Raw genomic sequence first — 17,587 nt, 5'->3', positions numbered from 1 at the left:
TCCATACACATATATACACAGACACACACACACACACACAAACATATATACAATGGGCTTATTTCAGTTTCCGTCTACCAAATCCACTCACAAGGATTTGGTTGGCCCGAGACTATAGTAGAAGACAAATGCCCAAGGTGCCACACAGTGGAAATGAACCCAGAACCATGTGGTTGGTAAGCAAGCAACTTACCACACAACCACATACACATATATACATACACAATTGTACATATATATATACATATATATATATATATATATATATGTATGTATATATATATGCACACACACACACATATATATATATATAATATATATATATATATATATATACACACGCATACATATACACACACACACACACATCCATACACATATATACACAGACACACACACACACACACACACACACACCACACACACACACATATATATATTCATATATATAAAAGAAATGTTAACTACTATAACTATTCCTCACAGGTGATAATGACTGTGTCTGTCAGGTGATACGCTCACCCAACCAATCAGCCTTAACTTACAGCACAAAAAATATTGTCATTTGAACTTACAAAATTTCTAAGCTTAATCATGTGATCATTCTCTGCCAATCAAATTGTATCCTAAACAAATACTAATTTGAGCCATGTTCTCTCCATAAAAAACAAGAGAATTTTCAAACTCTAGCTAGAAGTAAGATAATTGCAGCATAGCCCAAAGTCTTTCTATATCACTTAACTTTTGAACATCACAAAAATCCGAGAAACTGATTAAACCTTTAAAAATAAATCATCTAAAAGACTCCCAGTACATTTTCAACTTCTTTTTTCCATACCCACACATCCATGCACATATACACATGCACATATGTACAACAAGATGTACTGTTTGCCATTCTGTCAAATCATAGGTTAAAAGACATCTAGCCAAAAACTGCCTTTTATAACATTGCATGAAGACTAAAAGTTCCCGAAACTATTAGTTACCTGGCATCAAATAAACAGATATAAATTATCTAAATTGGGTCACCAGCAAAAAACAACATCTAAATGAATTTACATCATCTTTTCAATTAGTTAACTATTTATTAATTATAAATATCATAATCAAAATATAATAAAATGATGATAAGCAACAGAAAGGATGGAAAAGACAGTGAAGAAGTAAGAATAACTTGAAGTGTTAACATAGTATCTTCACAGTAAAAGAGTAACAACTAAACATTAACCCTAATTTTCAAAATTGATATTTAATGTTTCTTAAAAAACAAAACTAACTGAATAAATAAATTAATGAAAACCATTATCTCTTATTCTCTTACATGTTTTGGCCACTGGAGAGTTGCCATGCAGGGGCACTGCCTTGTATGGTTTAGCTGAACAAAACAAGTCCAGTATTTATTTTTAAGTCTAGTGCTTATTCTATTGTTCTCTTTTGCTGAACCACTAAGTCCTGGGGATGTAAACAAATCAAAACAATGATCCAAACACACATATATGTATATATAGTTTCTGCCTACCAAATTCGCTCACAAGGCATTGGTAGGCCCAGGGCTGTTGCAGAAAACATTTTCCCAAGGAGCTACATAGTGGGACTGAATCCCAAACCATGTAGCTGCAAACAAACTTCTTAATTACACAGCTATGTTTGGTCCTGCAGACAAATTCTTGAAGACAATAAAATTAGTAACAAATGAAAAATCCATTCCTTAGACCAGCAGTTCCCAATCTTTTTTGCACCATAGACTAGTTTCTTGCAAGACAATTTTCCCCCAGACTGGTTTCTTGCAAGGCAATTTTTCCACAAACTTGGGGAAATCATGTGCATAACAAAACACAGTGAAGTGCATAATATAAATATTTTAATTATCACACACAAATGGATATATATATATGTAATGTAAAAATTCCTAGTAGATTGCAATACTCAATAAAATAGAAATATAATTTTAATATTTATTCTTTCTGTTGAGCCTGACACCAAATGATTCACAACTCAGTACCGGTCTGTAGCCAGGTGCTTGTACCACCTGTTTTATGAAATAAAGCAAAAGGAACAGTAAGAGTTTTTGGAAATACCAGAGTTGCAAACCAAACACCATGCGTCATTCAGTTACATCCTTTTATGTTTTGAGTTCAAATCTTACTTGGATTGACTTTGAATTTATTTGTCCAAGTTGATAAAAGATACTGCCATGAGGTTGATTTGATTATCATACTCTTCCTATTTCAATTTGTCTTTTCACAATGATGATGATGAATGAAAATCAGTGCATGAAGCTGCTCATAGCCGACATACACTGTTCTTGCATTATGTCCATTGTGATATGTCTCTAATTAATCTGATATAAAATAAATCCCCAAAACAAAGGAAATACCAGCAGTTCTGTGAACACCACAATGCCTATAACAGGATTAACATTTTAAACTCTAGTGTTTTATTTACTGTACCAAACAAAGAATACCAAAATTATGAGGCTTCAGATAATTCACATCACCTGTATCTCTGTCAAACTACTTCATGTGATTATAAGCACCTATTTGAAAAGGGAAAGGACAGGACTCAAACCGTGTAATTACTGCTTGACAACCAACTATGATGCACATTGCACACCTGAGCATACTACTTGACACTTAATCTATATATTTTTAATGCTATAAGTTTAAAAAAAAGAGAAATTAAAGATGACATAAAATGCAAGAACATTCTCTTTAGCAAGAAGTAGCCCCTAATTCTGCTAACTCTGGTTTGTCTGACTGAAGTGAAGAGAGGAAGAGCTATTTCTGTTTCAATACTGAGTGGTTAGTAATAAAGAAGGGACATCCAGCTGTAAAAGCAACCGTTACAATAAATATATCATCCCAACCATGCAAATAAGGGATAATGTATATGAAATTTCAGAAAAGCAAAACAGATAAATTAGTAATCAATAAGGTATATTAGAAGCTTTGAAAGAACAAGAGGATTAGAGATAATTAGCAACAATAACATATACATGTGTTTATGTGTGCACCCACACCAAGCGCACATATAAACCCGAGCATTAACCCTCTACCTGCCACCAACATGCATTCTAATTATTCATTCATTCAGAGGCTTAGTTATCATTCTTGATGCTTGTCTTTTGTTGTTGTTGTAGATTATTGAATTTTATCACTTTTCCTGTTCCGTATGTATTTCTTTTTGTGAGCAGTGTTAAGATATAATTACCAGCGTTAAGACATAATTACCAACGTTTAAAATCATTAAGTTATAAAAGGAAGATAAGTTCAACATAAGTTAATCAGATAATAAAAATAACTACATTCCTCATCATTAATTATCATTTAATGTCTGTCTTCCATGGGTTGAATGGTCTGACAGGATCCAATGAATCAGAGGACTGCACTGAGCTCCAATCTCTGTTTTGGCATGGTTTCTATGGTTGGATGCTCTCCCTAATGCCAACCCCTTTACAGACCCTAATATGGTTGTAGTTTTATATTCTGTGACTGTCATTTGTAAATGATTTCTCAATACATATTACTATACTAACAGTGGCAATTCACAGTAAAATATTCTGTGCTAATTGTAGAATATGAATACATTTCATTTGGTCTAATATATTGTCACCTTTGTTGTAAACAGAAGCAGGGTCTAGTATGTAAATATGTAAGAGAGGCAAACATACAGACAGAGACAGTGTTAGAGTATTAAAAAAAAATGAAAAAAGAAAGAGAATTATTTGAAAATGTTAGATACATCCAAACATACTAGTATAAGAGACGTAACTTACTATTAATTCCATATATTGTTTCTGAAATAAAATTTATGAAAGTGAAGAATGAAAAAAAAAAAAAAATGAATAAATAAAAGCAAGATATAAAAATTATGAAAATGGTTCATGGTTCCTTTATATTACAATGAACCTACAAGCAAGTAGATATATTTTAGTGTTTCAGTGGAATTTATTCCTATCCTTTTATTTGCTGTCAATTCTTAGATGCAATCTACTAGAGTGAATATACAACCTCTTAAAGACCTCTCTGTGGATGTCAACCTTACAGAATTTAAGCATAGAAAAAGAAAAAAAAAAAACCTACTGGAGTTAACATGGCTCCCTTTGGCAGGGGTCAATAACAAATAGCAAGCAGGTTCTGAAGCTGATTCACTCTTTTATAACTGTCCCCAACAAAGTAGTAATTATGTACTAATGCAAAAAACCAAAATGTGGTCGCTCAGCTTACTAGAGATAGCATTCAAATTATCCTTGTATCACCCAATCCTGCCCTTGTCATCTTAAAAAAAAGAAAAGAAAATGAATTTGGAAAAGAAAACAAAAAAAAAGAAAACAATTTTTTCCCCTTGAAATATTAAGCTGTTAACAGACAAAATGTTTGCATTCCTACAGCCTGGACATAGAAAAGTTGTGGTTGTATGGTGAGAAGAATTGCAGGAGATTCCAAAGCCATCTGGAGGCTGTGGTTGAAGCCAATGGTGATTTTATAGAATATATTTACCCTTTAGTATTTCAAGATATTTTAACGTAATTTTGGTAAATATGTCTGTGAAAATGAAAGGTCAGTGTTATTTTCATTTTTGCGTAATTTAGACAATACATTTACCACACAATGTGTGTATATATAAATATATATATATATATATACACATACACACATTTATATATATATAAATATATATGTATATGTATGTATATATATGTATATGTATGTGTGTGTATATATATATATATATATATATATATATATATATATATATATATATATATATATAGGGTGAGCATTCACAAAAAAAACCCAAAAAGATGAAGACAGGTGGTGTAGACAACAAACAGATATATTAGTATAACACTCAGAAAGTGAAAAAGTATTTAACATTTCGAGCCTATGCTCTTCCACAGAAAGGAACACAGAAAAAAAACAAGGGGAGAAAATAAAGAATGTGTAGTGCCTAGCGATCTATCACATATATATATATATATATATATATATATATATATATATAGGGTGAGCATTCACAAAAAAAACCCAAAAAGATGAAGACAGGTGGTGTAGACAACAAACAGATATATTAGTATAACACTCAGAAAGTGAAAAAGTATTTAACATTTCGAGCCTATGCTCTTCCACAGAAAGGAACACAGAAAAAAAACAAGGGGAGAAAATAAAGAATGTGTAGTGCCTAGCGATCTATCACATATATATATATATATATATATATATATATATATACACACACACACACACAGAGTGTTTCAAAAAATTTGATATCATTTCGCAATCTAACAACTTTGCCAGTCCTTGTTCAAATGATTTCAAATTTTAACAGCATGTGTAGAAACAGGTCAAAATTTTATGTTTAATGTTTGATATGTTTATCCTTTCAGCTATAGAAATGGCATTCACTGGAAGTGAAAAGGCGTTTTGTGTGTTGGAGTATGCTCATACACAGTCGAACAAGACTGTGCAGTGTGCATTTGTGATAGAGTTCTCTAAAATGTCACCAACGGCAATGCAGATTTGGACATGGCACAAAAAATTCAAAGAGGAAGGCTATCTGCACAGGGCAAAAGGATCTCGACAACCACTAACATTGGAAGAGATGGTCAAGCAGGTTCATCAAAAATTCTTGCAAAGCCCCAAAAAGTCCATAAGAACAAGTCTGGAAACCCAGATTGTCTAATGACAGTTTGGCACATCCTGAGGAAACACTTGCTAATGAAACTCTACTAGCTGCAGCTTGTTCAGGCCATAACAGCAGATGACAAGCAAAAGTGCAAACAATTCAGATTTGAAGAATCTGAGTTGAAGGAATGTCTTGTTTTCAGAGATGAGGCCACATTTCATATGAATGGCAATAAGCATAATGTTTGCATTTGGGGCAAAGAAAATCCCCATGCCACAGTTTAGTATGCAGGCGGTGCGCATACTGAACATTTCTAAAATCGTTCATGGAATCCAGATGCCTTTGAATTTCTCATTCAAATTTGGAGGAATAAATCTTATGTTGCTCAACATTAAGCCTGTTTAGTCTCATTTACTTTGACAATGTAGTTTCTGTGATATTTACATCGCAAATGATATCAAATTTTTTGAAACACTGTATATATATGTATGCATATACATACATATGTGTATAAATATATATGTGTGTGTATGTATATATAGGTATATTTATATGTGTGTGTATATAATAATATATAAGTATATTTATATATGTGTGTGTATGTGTATATATGTATGTATGTAGAAGTATATGTGTGTGTGTGTGTGTGTGTATACATATATATATATGTATGTTGAAGTATATGTGTGTGTATGTATATATATATATAAGTATATTTGTGTCTGTGCGTATATAAATATATGTTTTAATTCTGATAATGTTAAAACATGAAGCCAGAAGCTTAGAACCAGGAGTTGTCCCAGACATGTTGGTATCAAAAGGGTTAAAGAAATATTCTTCAAAACCAGTAATGAGTTTGTGATTAGAACAAATTACCAAGAGATAGGGAAAAGGGTTACTTACGATTAAAGATGCAACAAACTGATCGTAAAGTTTGATTGGGTTCCAGCTTGTAATGATATCGTATGTTATCACAGCACCTAGGGGCCAGAAAAATACAAACAGAAAGTTGAAATAATTTTTCATATTTAAAAAAAAATATATTTGTGATATGTTGAATGTGAAAAAATACAAAATTTCAAGATTTTTATTGCATATAAATACATATAATAATCCTTTCTATTGAAGGCACAAGGCTTGAAATTTTGTGGGAAGGGACTAATCGATTGCATCGACCCCAGTGTTCTACTGGTATTTAACTTATCAACGCTGAAATGATGAACGGCAAAGTCGACCTTAGTGGAATAAATATAAATAATATGATATTATAAGAGCTATTTCAACAAGCTTTACCAAGTGACTATATATATTATCATCATCATCATTTAATGTCCGTTTCCCATGCTGGCATGGGTTGGATGATTTGACAGGGGCTGGCTAGGCGGAAGATTGCACAAGTCTTCACTGTCTGTTTTGGTAGGGTTTTTATGGCTGGATGGTCTTCCTAATACCACCAACCACCATACATGCACACATATATATGTATTAGACAAACACAAAGATTTATACAGAGTGGGCTAAAAGTCATGCACAAAATAAGTTCAATAAGCTCACGTGTGTGTGTGTGTATATATATATACACACACACACATACACGTATATACATACATATATATACATACACTTTTAAATATATATATATATATATATATATATATATATATATATTACCGCCTGACTGGCCCTCGTGCCAGTGGCACATAAAAGCACCCACTTTTGGTTGGCATTAGGATGGACATCCAGCTGTAGAAACTCTGCCAGATCAGATTGGAGCCTGGTGCAGCCATCTGGTTCGCCAGAGCTCAGTCAAATTGTCCAACCCATGCTAGCATGGAAAGTAGACGTTAAACAATGATGATGATATATATATACATACACACACACGTATATATATATATATATTTATTTATTCACCAGATGACTTAACCCCAGGATATGATCATTGTCCCAGGTTGAGTTTGAATTGGGAACCATATTTTTAAAATGAGTAATAATGATGTCATTATAAGCTTATGGAAACAAGTTATTTCAGACAATTAGACATTTAATCTGCCTAAATGAAATCAAATAACGAGAATGTATCTATGTAGTCACTTGACCTACCATACCATGCCACCTTGAAAAATGGATACACCAGAAAATGTAGTTTATGGCATACTGTTTCTGGATGGGTGAGGGAAGTTTATAGCTTTTACAGTAGGGTTGTTTATTCAGGGCCAACTTGGGGCTTACAACAACAACAACATAAATCAAATTCTACTCTTCACTATACCATTCCCAACTTCAATATTTATGAAAGAAAACCATTAAAATGAAATTAACAATGTCTTTCAATAGAACATACACTTCAGCAACCAAGTTACCCTATTGTAAAGATGGGCTTAACCTTATAGTTAACCTACTTAACAACACCAGATCAATAATGAGAGTATAATTGTTCTCTTTATCAATAATTGATTAAGTATCATTGTCCAATGCATGACAAAAGTCTGAGATACTCTCCCTTCACACATTATGGATTGCCATAATCATGATATAATATGAAAATCAAACAATACCATTACAACTTATTTCATAAGGATTAAAAACACATACATAACACTGAAAACTAAAACCCTTTTCAAATTATATATTTTTTATCACTTTTAATTAGTTTCTTTTATTAATTCATTCATATTTTATTGATATTTAAACTAAATTTTGGATCAAAGAAGCTACATAATTGGTAGTGGTGGTGGGGGAATGATTTCATAAATCAGTTTATTTGGATCAATAAGTATTCAGATATAACTTTTTCCTAATTTTTTTTCTGGATTGGACAGTTCAATATTCAACACCTATTCCCCCCCCCCATTATCATGAATAAATGATGAAGTTTCCTAGAACAGATTGAATGAGATAATTATTAACTCTATCATGTTACTAAAGACTGTGCCTTTGGATTGCTTTTTATATATTAAAAAAAGAAAAATTTTGAATGATTAAATATAAAGACAACAATGTAAGTGAGAGGTATGAGCCATTTCAAAGAACAAATTATTTAGCTTAAGTACTTGCAAAACAATATATATTGTTTATCTTTGAACAGTTTTCAGTCATTGGACTGTGTTCATGCTGGGGTATCACCTTGAAAAGTTTAGTCAAATCAACAGCAGTACTTAATATTTTTTTTAAATCTGATATTTTTCCCATTGATCTCTTTTGTCAAAACAGTTGTCAAGTGGTGGTGGGCACAAAGACACACATATATACATATCATCATACATAAACATACATTACATGGAAAAATGCAAGCATGAAAAGTAATATTCTTAAGATTATAAACCTGGAAAAGTACAGGACAAGTTATTACTTCTAGTAAAGTAAAGAATAAGAAACTTTTTACTTAAAATATTGCAGCAAAGAATGCCAGTTCTTCTTACTTATCAATCTTTACAGTTCCCATCTTTTAAATTGTTCAGCTAATTTGTAAGTTTGTCTAATTAGTCACTTTTTTCTGTTCAGCTAATTTGTAAGTCTGGCTTCCATGTCAGTGGCACGTAAAAAGCACCATTTGAATGTGATCGTTACCAATGTTGCCTTACTGGCACTTGTGCCAGTGACACGTGAACAAAACATTCGAGTGAGGTCGTTGCCAGTGCCGCTGGACTGACTCCTGTGCAGGTGGCATGTAAAAAACACCATTTTAGCGTGGCCATTGTGAGTACCGCCATAATGGCCCTTGTGCCAGTGGCACATAAAAGTACCCACTACACTCTTGGAATGGTTGGTTTTAGGAAGGGCATCCAGCTGTAGAAACCCTGCCAGATCAGATTGGAGCCTGGTGCAGCCATCTAGTTCGCCAGTCCTCAGTCAAATCGTACAACCCATGCTAGCATGGAAAGCAGACATATGATGATGATGATTTATATATATATATATATATATATATATATAACAAATAAGAAAATGGAGAACAATAGGTAGTTCATCAACTTTTGGACATAAAAATGTTAACTTATTTATTTATTAAACTAATAATTATAACATACATACATATAGCATATTATTCTTTACATATAAGATATAAAATATAGTAATATATAAGGATACCAGTAATTATTATAAAGAACATAAATTGGTAAAATAACTTACAGCTGTTTCAGCCAATAGATAAAAATACCCCATTCTACCTATGTTACTCAAGTGGATTGAGGTAATAGCTAGATGAACATGAGGTACTTGTATATATCTCTAGGCTTCATCAGAGATTACACACACACAAACATATATATATACATACATATATATAGCCATGCGGACTAGTGGTTAAGGTGTTGCACTAACAACTGCTAAATTGAGGGCTCAGTTCACAGATTGAGTGGTGAATAGTGTTCCTCAGCAGAACACATCATTTCATGTTGCTTCAGTCCACTCAGCTGTAAATAAGTAACCCAATAAAAGACTAGCTTCCAATCAGGGGTAATGTTGGGCTGCTCACCTAGCCATTAGGGTGACACCATTCAAAAGCTAAAATGATGCAAAGAACATTGTGACAAGCAATGTATAACAACATCTAATAGTCTGGTTGATTACAGCTTATACATACATATATGTATACAGACACACAATACATTCACACACACACATATATAAATAAATATATACACACATTACTGGCACTCCATTGGTTATGATGACAAGGGTTCTAGTAGATCCAATCAATGGTACAGCCTGCTCGTGAAATTAACATGTATGAGGCTGAGCACTCCACAGACACATGTACCCTTGATGTAGTTCTCAGGGAGATTCAGCATGACACAGAGTGTGACAAGGCTGGCCCTTTGAATTACAGGTACTACTCATTTTTACCAGCTGAATGGACTGGAGCAACATGAAATAAAGTGTCTTGCTCAAGGACAGAATGTGTCGCCTGGAACTGAACTCACGACCTGGCAATCCTGAGTCAAATATCCTAACCACTAAACCACATATACATACATAAATATACTTATAATCATCATCATCATCGTTTAATGTCTGTCTTCCATGCATGCATGAGTAGGACAGTTGACAGGAGCTGGCTAGGTAGAAGACCACCACAGGCTACTGTTTTGGCAGGGTCTTTATGGCAGGATGCCCTTCCAAACACCAACCACATACATATACACACTATACATACATACATACACACACACACACTATACATACATACATACACACACACACACACACACACTATACATACATACATACAGACAGACAGACAGAAATATAGTCTTTCTTTATTTTTGGTTTAAACAGCAATGCTATTTGTGTATGGTCTGACTGCTATTTCTAGCACAACAAGTAAAAGGATTTTATAGAGGCTGTCTTGGCTCAACTAAGTAAGTAAAACAAATGTGTTAACATACAGCCATTTCTGTTATAGTATATATCTGAAACAATAAATAGGATGGTCACAGTTGGAATTCTACTGACCTTAGTTTTGTTCAATCAAAGATGACCTAGAGCTTAACAACAACAACAATAACAACCAAAATGATTTGAAGTGTCTGTTTAAATACTTACCCAAGGAATGTGCAGCAATGGATATCTTTCCTCCAGCAGAAATAAAATAAGGATTTCTGAGGCAGAACACAGAATACAGTCTGTTTATCTCAGATTGCAAACCATGGGTAATCTGAAATAAAGTTACACTTTTATTAATAATTTGCCATCAAATTTTGAATTCAAATGTTTACCTCTTTAGTATTTAAACCAGCCATATCTGGCCAAAATATTCTACTTGCTTTATGTTCAAACTGGCCAGATTTGAACTCTTACATACACCCTATGTCATTCTAAAAATAAACAACCAATAGGCGCAGGAGTGGCTGTGTGGTAAGTAGCTTGCTTACCAACCACATGGTTCTGGGTTCATTCCCACTGTGTGGCACCTTGGGCAGATCAAAGCTGAAAGAAGCCTGTCATATATATGTATATGTGTGTGTATATGTGTTTGTCCCCCCCAACATCGCTTGACAACCGATGCTGGTGTGTTTACGTCCCCAATAACTTAGCGGTTCAGTAAAAGAGTGATAGAATAAGTACTAGGCTTACAAAGTCCTGGGGTCGATTTGCTCAACTAAAGGCAGTGCTCCAGCATGGCCAGTCAAATGACTGAAACAGGTAAAAGAGTAACCACATGATTGAAATCTCAAAGCTATGAAATAATCCTTTGTATTATAGGCACAAGGCTAGAAATTTTGTGGGAGGAAGCTAGTTGATTACATTGCCCCCAGTAACTTAACTGGTTCTTATTTTATCAACCCTGAAAGGATGGAAGGCAAAGTCAACCTTGGCAGAATTTGAACTCAGAATGTAAAGAGAGACAAAATGCTACAACACATTTTGCCTGGCGTGCTAATGATTCTGCCAGCTTGCCACTTTAAAGCTATCAGATAATGCAATAACTAATCTAAAACAATGTGAATAAATAAACATTACATTCAACAGAAACTGTAGCCGATTCTCTAAAGTCACTTCTGACTGATTGACCAGGACATAGAGGCAAGAGGATCTGTTAGTCCAGATCAAGATACGACATTCTCTCTAGTACTAATGCCACATAGAATGCAACCAGTACACTTTATAAAGTTGATAGGAAGGGCATGCAGCCATAGATGCCAAAAATAGAATGAATAAGCAAGACGTGGCCCCCCTGAGTGTGGGAGGACAGTAACTCAGAATAGGAACTGATTTGGACTGACAACTTTTCCATTCCCAGCCAGCATGAAGCATGGATAGTGATGAAGATTATCTCCATTATTAAAGTGAGTTTCAGCCTTGTTGAACTACTTCTTGTACAAAATATAAAACATAATGGAACAAATGAGGTACTCTTGCTCTTATTGATAGTGAAAAGAAGCTTGGATATGCTATTTTGAGACATTGGTGTAAGGAGAATACATGGGAGAAAGAGGGTCTATCCCAAGTTGACAGGAGTATGGTAGACAGGGCAATTTAGGATATGAAAGCAGGGAAGGCACCTGGTCCACCAGGAATCACAACTGAGATGCTTAAGACCTCTGGCAGAGTAGGAAATGTGTTTGTCACCCACATAATAAACAAGGTAATACAAGAAAGTGTCAAACCCAATGTTGGCATAGCAGTATCATTATCAAAAGTTACAAAGACAAAGGCAAACCTATAGAGGTATTAGACTAAGTTTTGAAAGTTACAGAGTTATAACACAAAAGACTACTGATGCCACGTTCTTAGTGAGACCTCTATAGGAGTAATCTAGTCAGGAATAAGCCTCTATACCTCTCCAGAGCAAGGAACTCTAGAGAAAATAGGATTCTTTGCTCTGTGATCTGGTGGTCACTGAAGAAGCTTGGAGTAGACATGTAGCTTGTGAAAGCTGTGCAAACCATGTATAAGGGAATAGTTAAAGTGAAAATTAGTGACAAAGTATAGCAATGAATTTAGTGTGAAGGTTAGGGTTAACAAGGGCTTAGTCTTCAGTCTCTTTTCTTCACTACAATTCTTAAAGCTATAACAGAAAGATTTAACACCATCTGCCCATGGGAACTTCTTTATGCTGACAACCTAACTATTATGGAAGACTCAGAAAAGAAATTCCTGACATACAAGACCAAATCTGGAATCAAGAGGCTTTAAAGTGAATTTAGCAAAGACAAGCTTTAAGTAAGTAAGCATTATACAATCTTCATGATCTTTACTGTTTTTGAAATACAGTCCCATTCCTCAAAACTTTCCACAAACAAGATTTGAACTCTACTCATATAATAATTGAATGGAAAGAGAACTTACCTCTGATCGGTAGAGTGGACTTGTATAGTATAGAATATCCATGGCACTACTATTTAGAATTGTGCGGAGACCTTTTACACTATGGGGTGTAATGAGCTCAACAGTATCTGATAATAAATAATGGAGAAATTAAATTATTATTTACTTAATTTGCATCAGCTGATGTAAAAAGTTATTAGTGATAACACAATGGTCTGATATCACATAAATCTATATACACTACTAAAATTCTGTGATTGCTTGCTTGCTTACGTGTGTGCTTGACTGTAATTTAAAACAGCCAAACCAGAGCATAATAGGAAAATACTCTGAAAGTAAGGTACTCCTGAAATGTGTATACAAATGGAATAAAACAAGTTTCGCATAAATAGGACAGAAGGTTAGTGAGATAGGCATTTTTTTTTTCTTTTGATTCGTTTCCACAAATTTACGCAGTGAAATTGGAGTTATTGCCCTTTGCAGAGAACATCTGGATAGTCTTGCCTGCATTCGTGCGTCTGTAATTCAATAAAGCAAAACTGGCGCATAATGGGAAAATACTCTGAGATACGTGAGGCTTTTTTTAGGTACCTTCATAAATAGCCAAAACGGTGCATAATAGGAAAATACTCAGAAGATAACATAAACCCAGATATGGGAAAATTGTTTCCATTAATTTTATGTTTGTGTTATATAACAATTCTTTTTGCATTTTTGTAGAAGTGTGTACATATGCCATAAATAAATGCTGTTAATAGAGTTTAAAGTTTATCCCAGAAGTTCTATTTCTATTAGATGCTGTAAATAACGAATAAAACCTTAAACATGAACTTGTAAACCAGACCTATGATGAAACAAACGAATTGAAGTATTTAACTGACTCAACATAAAATTAACTTGCATTTCAATGCAATGTTAAAATCAGCTTCAATGTTTTATCACCTAAACTGTCAGTGACCCAACAGGTCAGGGGTAGTCTAGTATTATATAAATTTATAAAAGTATATTACAAAAATCAATATACTTAGGTTATTAATATTAATGCAATGGTTCCATATAAAATTTCACCTGAAGTGAGCAAAAATTAAGAAAACAAATGAAAGATATGTAGACATGTGGTTCCCCTATGTATTTTAGCAAGAAACTTCAAAACTACTGTATTTTCTAGCATAAAAGTTGATGTAATATATAGCATAAACATGTAATGTAAACATTGTTACTATCCTTCCAAATTCTGCTGCATTTCACATGAAATTTGTACTCTTCCAAAGTTGTCTTAGTGTATAAGTTAATCTACTGCTTTTGGCAACAAACATTGGTCTGAAAATTTTCCTTGTATACCAGAAAATATGGTACCAATCCACAAGAGATAAATTAGACATCTTATGATTGTTAGTGTTCTCAAATAACCGAGAGGAGTGTTGTCTAACAACAGTAGTTTTTCTATATACCTTCTTTTTGCTTACAAAAGGTATCTCCATCTTATAAAAGAAAGCAGCAAAGTACTACAAACTTTTAGGGAGCTTTAAGCAGATAACAGTGAGTGTTGTAAACTATTTAGGAAAAGTAAAAAAAACAACAAAAAAACTAAAAACAAGTTAATACCTACCACCATCTAGTTGTAGACTGGATCGCCACTCTACAGGCAGGAATTCTACTCTCTGATTACCTTGGTCCAAATTAGGGAAATTTTTCTTTTTCAGTCGCTCTATAGATTCCCGCAGTCTGTAATCAGTAAATACCATGTTATTTCAACAAATAAATTTCATCAAATAAAATCATCATCATCATCATTTAATGGAAAGTGGATGTTAAACGAAGATGATGATAAAAGTAGTAAAAGTTGAATGTATTAATAAGTCATTACAAAATGAAATTTGAAAAGTCTTACATGCTTTATAAATATTAATTAACTTCTATCAAACTCAAAGTCTTTTAATTAGGGAACAGGGATATACTACATTGACCTGACCCCAGTATGTATCTCTGAATCCCATTATCAAACAAACTATTGGATTTTGTTATACATCGTTGGTCACAATGCACTTCAATTCTTTCTTCATATGCCCTTCTCTTCCATCTTGGTCCAAATCATTTAACTAAATTGTCATTGAGGTCTTCTCAGTCTCTTGGATACCAACTGGCATCTGCACAGGTCCACCTGCTGTGAACCTTGTGAATTGTCCATCCCAGCAAAACTTGTGCTTTGTGTATTATGTAGTTATGTTGTTCATTCTACAATAGCACCATCCTACTTCTGTTCTTATATGCAAGTGGAACATGGGCTACACTGAAAGATCCATGCTAGTATCTCAGTATGTAACTGCTATGCATTTTTATTTACACAAAGGAGATCAAAGAAAGAAAAATCAAACAAGACAATATTTGAACTCACAACCAAGACGTATCAAATACCGAAAATAGTTTCTTACATCTCTTTGCCATCTGTGACACTTCAACTATAAGATGTTACTTAGCTTCACATCATCCCTGATTAAGCAGACTAAACCTTATCAGTGGAGGCATTTCAGCTGTGACTATCCTGTATTTTCCTATAACTAAGACTAAGTTGACCAATGTATCCTTTCTTTAAGATAGCAGGGTTGAGGCACATTTGGTTGCTATTTCCAGCAGGTCAGGTAACTACATAGATCTTCCCTCATTAAATGATTATTGTTTATGTATGAGGATGTAATATTTACACAACAGTTAAATAAAAAAAAAATGAAACGGAAAAAGTAACTTTAGCCATGTCTAAATTTCACAGCAAGATCAGGCTTAATCTTTGTTTATTCAAGAATCAAAAACCAGATTAAAATAGGTACAATGCAGAATTTTTAGATTTAAAACCCTTCTTTGATTATAGATACCTCTGAGCATAAGAAATATAAATGCAGTATAAATTCTTAGCCAATCTAATGCTAGAAATCATCTTCAGATGAGAAATTTTGTCAGATTTCTTTCAATATTATTACTAGATGTTTTATCATTGTTCAATCATCACCATATGAAAGGAATTGATCAAGATTGAAATAATGAAGGTGCTTTCTCCAGTGTCACTTGAGTAGCTAGAAATAACAGTAAAATCTCCTTCAAATCAAATCCTAGCATCTTAAAAAAGACAAACCAGATAATGTATAAACACTAGGTAAGAACAAGAGCTGGTATGATAACAGTTGTAATGTCTCTGATCATAGGTCAACTGGATAAGAGCTAACCTAGGGCTAAACATAAAAAACAAAAAAAAACAACCTGACTGAGGTACTGGAAGTCAATAAACCTCTCACCTATTTTCAGTTAGTTTGGCACTGATTAATTTATTTTGTTTACCTTCTCATCTGCCAACAAAGTTGGATGTCAACAACAGTTGAGTACCTTGATTATGGCACAACACCAAAGAAAAGGTATTAACCAATAACTTTTGAATCAGCTTGACTTTTCTATTTTAATACTGTACTTTTGGTGAGTAATAGCTATGTTGGTATCATGCTTCTAACAAGCAAATCACTAGTTCATTGCATTTCCAATGGCAAAATTGACAAGAGACTATCTGTGCTAGTTTATCAGTTTTCACACTAATATGTCCATCAGCAAAAAGTTATACACATACGGGAGGGTGCTGGAAAGGTCCTGGCTTTAAGAGTATCATGAAGGGCTAGGTTGAAGACCCAACCTTCTGAGTACTTTTACAAGGTTCAGAAAAACTGAAGGACTGCTGCAATAAGTGTGAACCTGAGAGGGGAATATGTTGAATAAAATCATAATTAACTGATCCTCCTGAATTTTTTTTTACCCAAAGCCAGGAACTTTTCAGCACCCCCTCGTACATATGTAATATTTGAAGGATTTTCATAAAGTTTCCATAAACCAAACTTTTATCACAAAGCATTGGGTAACCCAAAGCTATGGTAGGAAACATACCCAAGGTTGCATGCAGTGGTATTGAACCCAAAACTCAAGTGATTGTGAACTTCTTAAATAAAAACATAGCCATGCATGCACGTATCTTTCACCCAATAATCTAAGCAGTTCAAAAGATAAATACTACATTAAAGAAGTCAAGCATTTGTTACAGACAGTTTGTAGGTAGAAGACAAAAATGTAACCAATGACCTAAAAGATCTTTTAAGGTTCTCAATTTCTTAGATGTAAACACTATATTGAAAATATAGCAAATACACAA

General features: G+C 33.7%; 1 protein-coding gene across 2 annotated transcripts in view; it reads right to left on the bottom strand.

Annotated features, from left to right (window-relative positions):
* The window catches only part of LOC115218077 (phospholipase DDHD1), a 37,230-nt gene that overhangs the window by 9,609 nt on the left and 10,034 nt on the right, over positions 1-17,587 (bottom strand). The window contains exons 5-9 of one of the 2 annotated variants that reach the window (XM_029787852.2): positions 15,014-15,129; positions 13,426-13,532; positions 11,179-11,290; positions 6,532-6,608; positions 3,779-3,799 (exon numbers count right to left, since the gene is read on the bottom strand). In XM_029787852.2, the coding sequence (XP_029643712.1) occupies positions 3,779-3,799; positions 6,532-6,608; positions 11,179-11,290; positions 13,426-13,532; positions 15,014-15,129 (433 nt within the window). The remainder of the gene's footprint in view (positions 1-3,778; positions 3,800-6,531; positions 6,609-11,178; positions 11,291-13,425; positions 13,533-15,013; positions 15,130-17,587) is intronic. The other variant, XM_029787853.2, reaches the window with a different exon arrangement.

The sequence above is a fragment of the Octopus sinensis genome, linkage group LG12, assembly GCF_006345805.1.
Source record: "Octopus sinensis linkage group LG12, ASM634580v1, whole genome shotgun sequence".
NCBI classification, from domain to species: Eukaryota; Metazoa; Mollusca; class Cephalopoda; order Octopoda; family Octopodidae; genus Octopus; species Octopus sinensis.
This window is presented reverse-complemented; position numbering and strand designations above follow the sequence as displayed.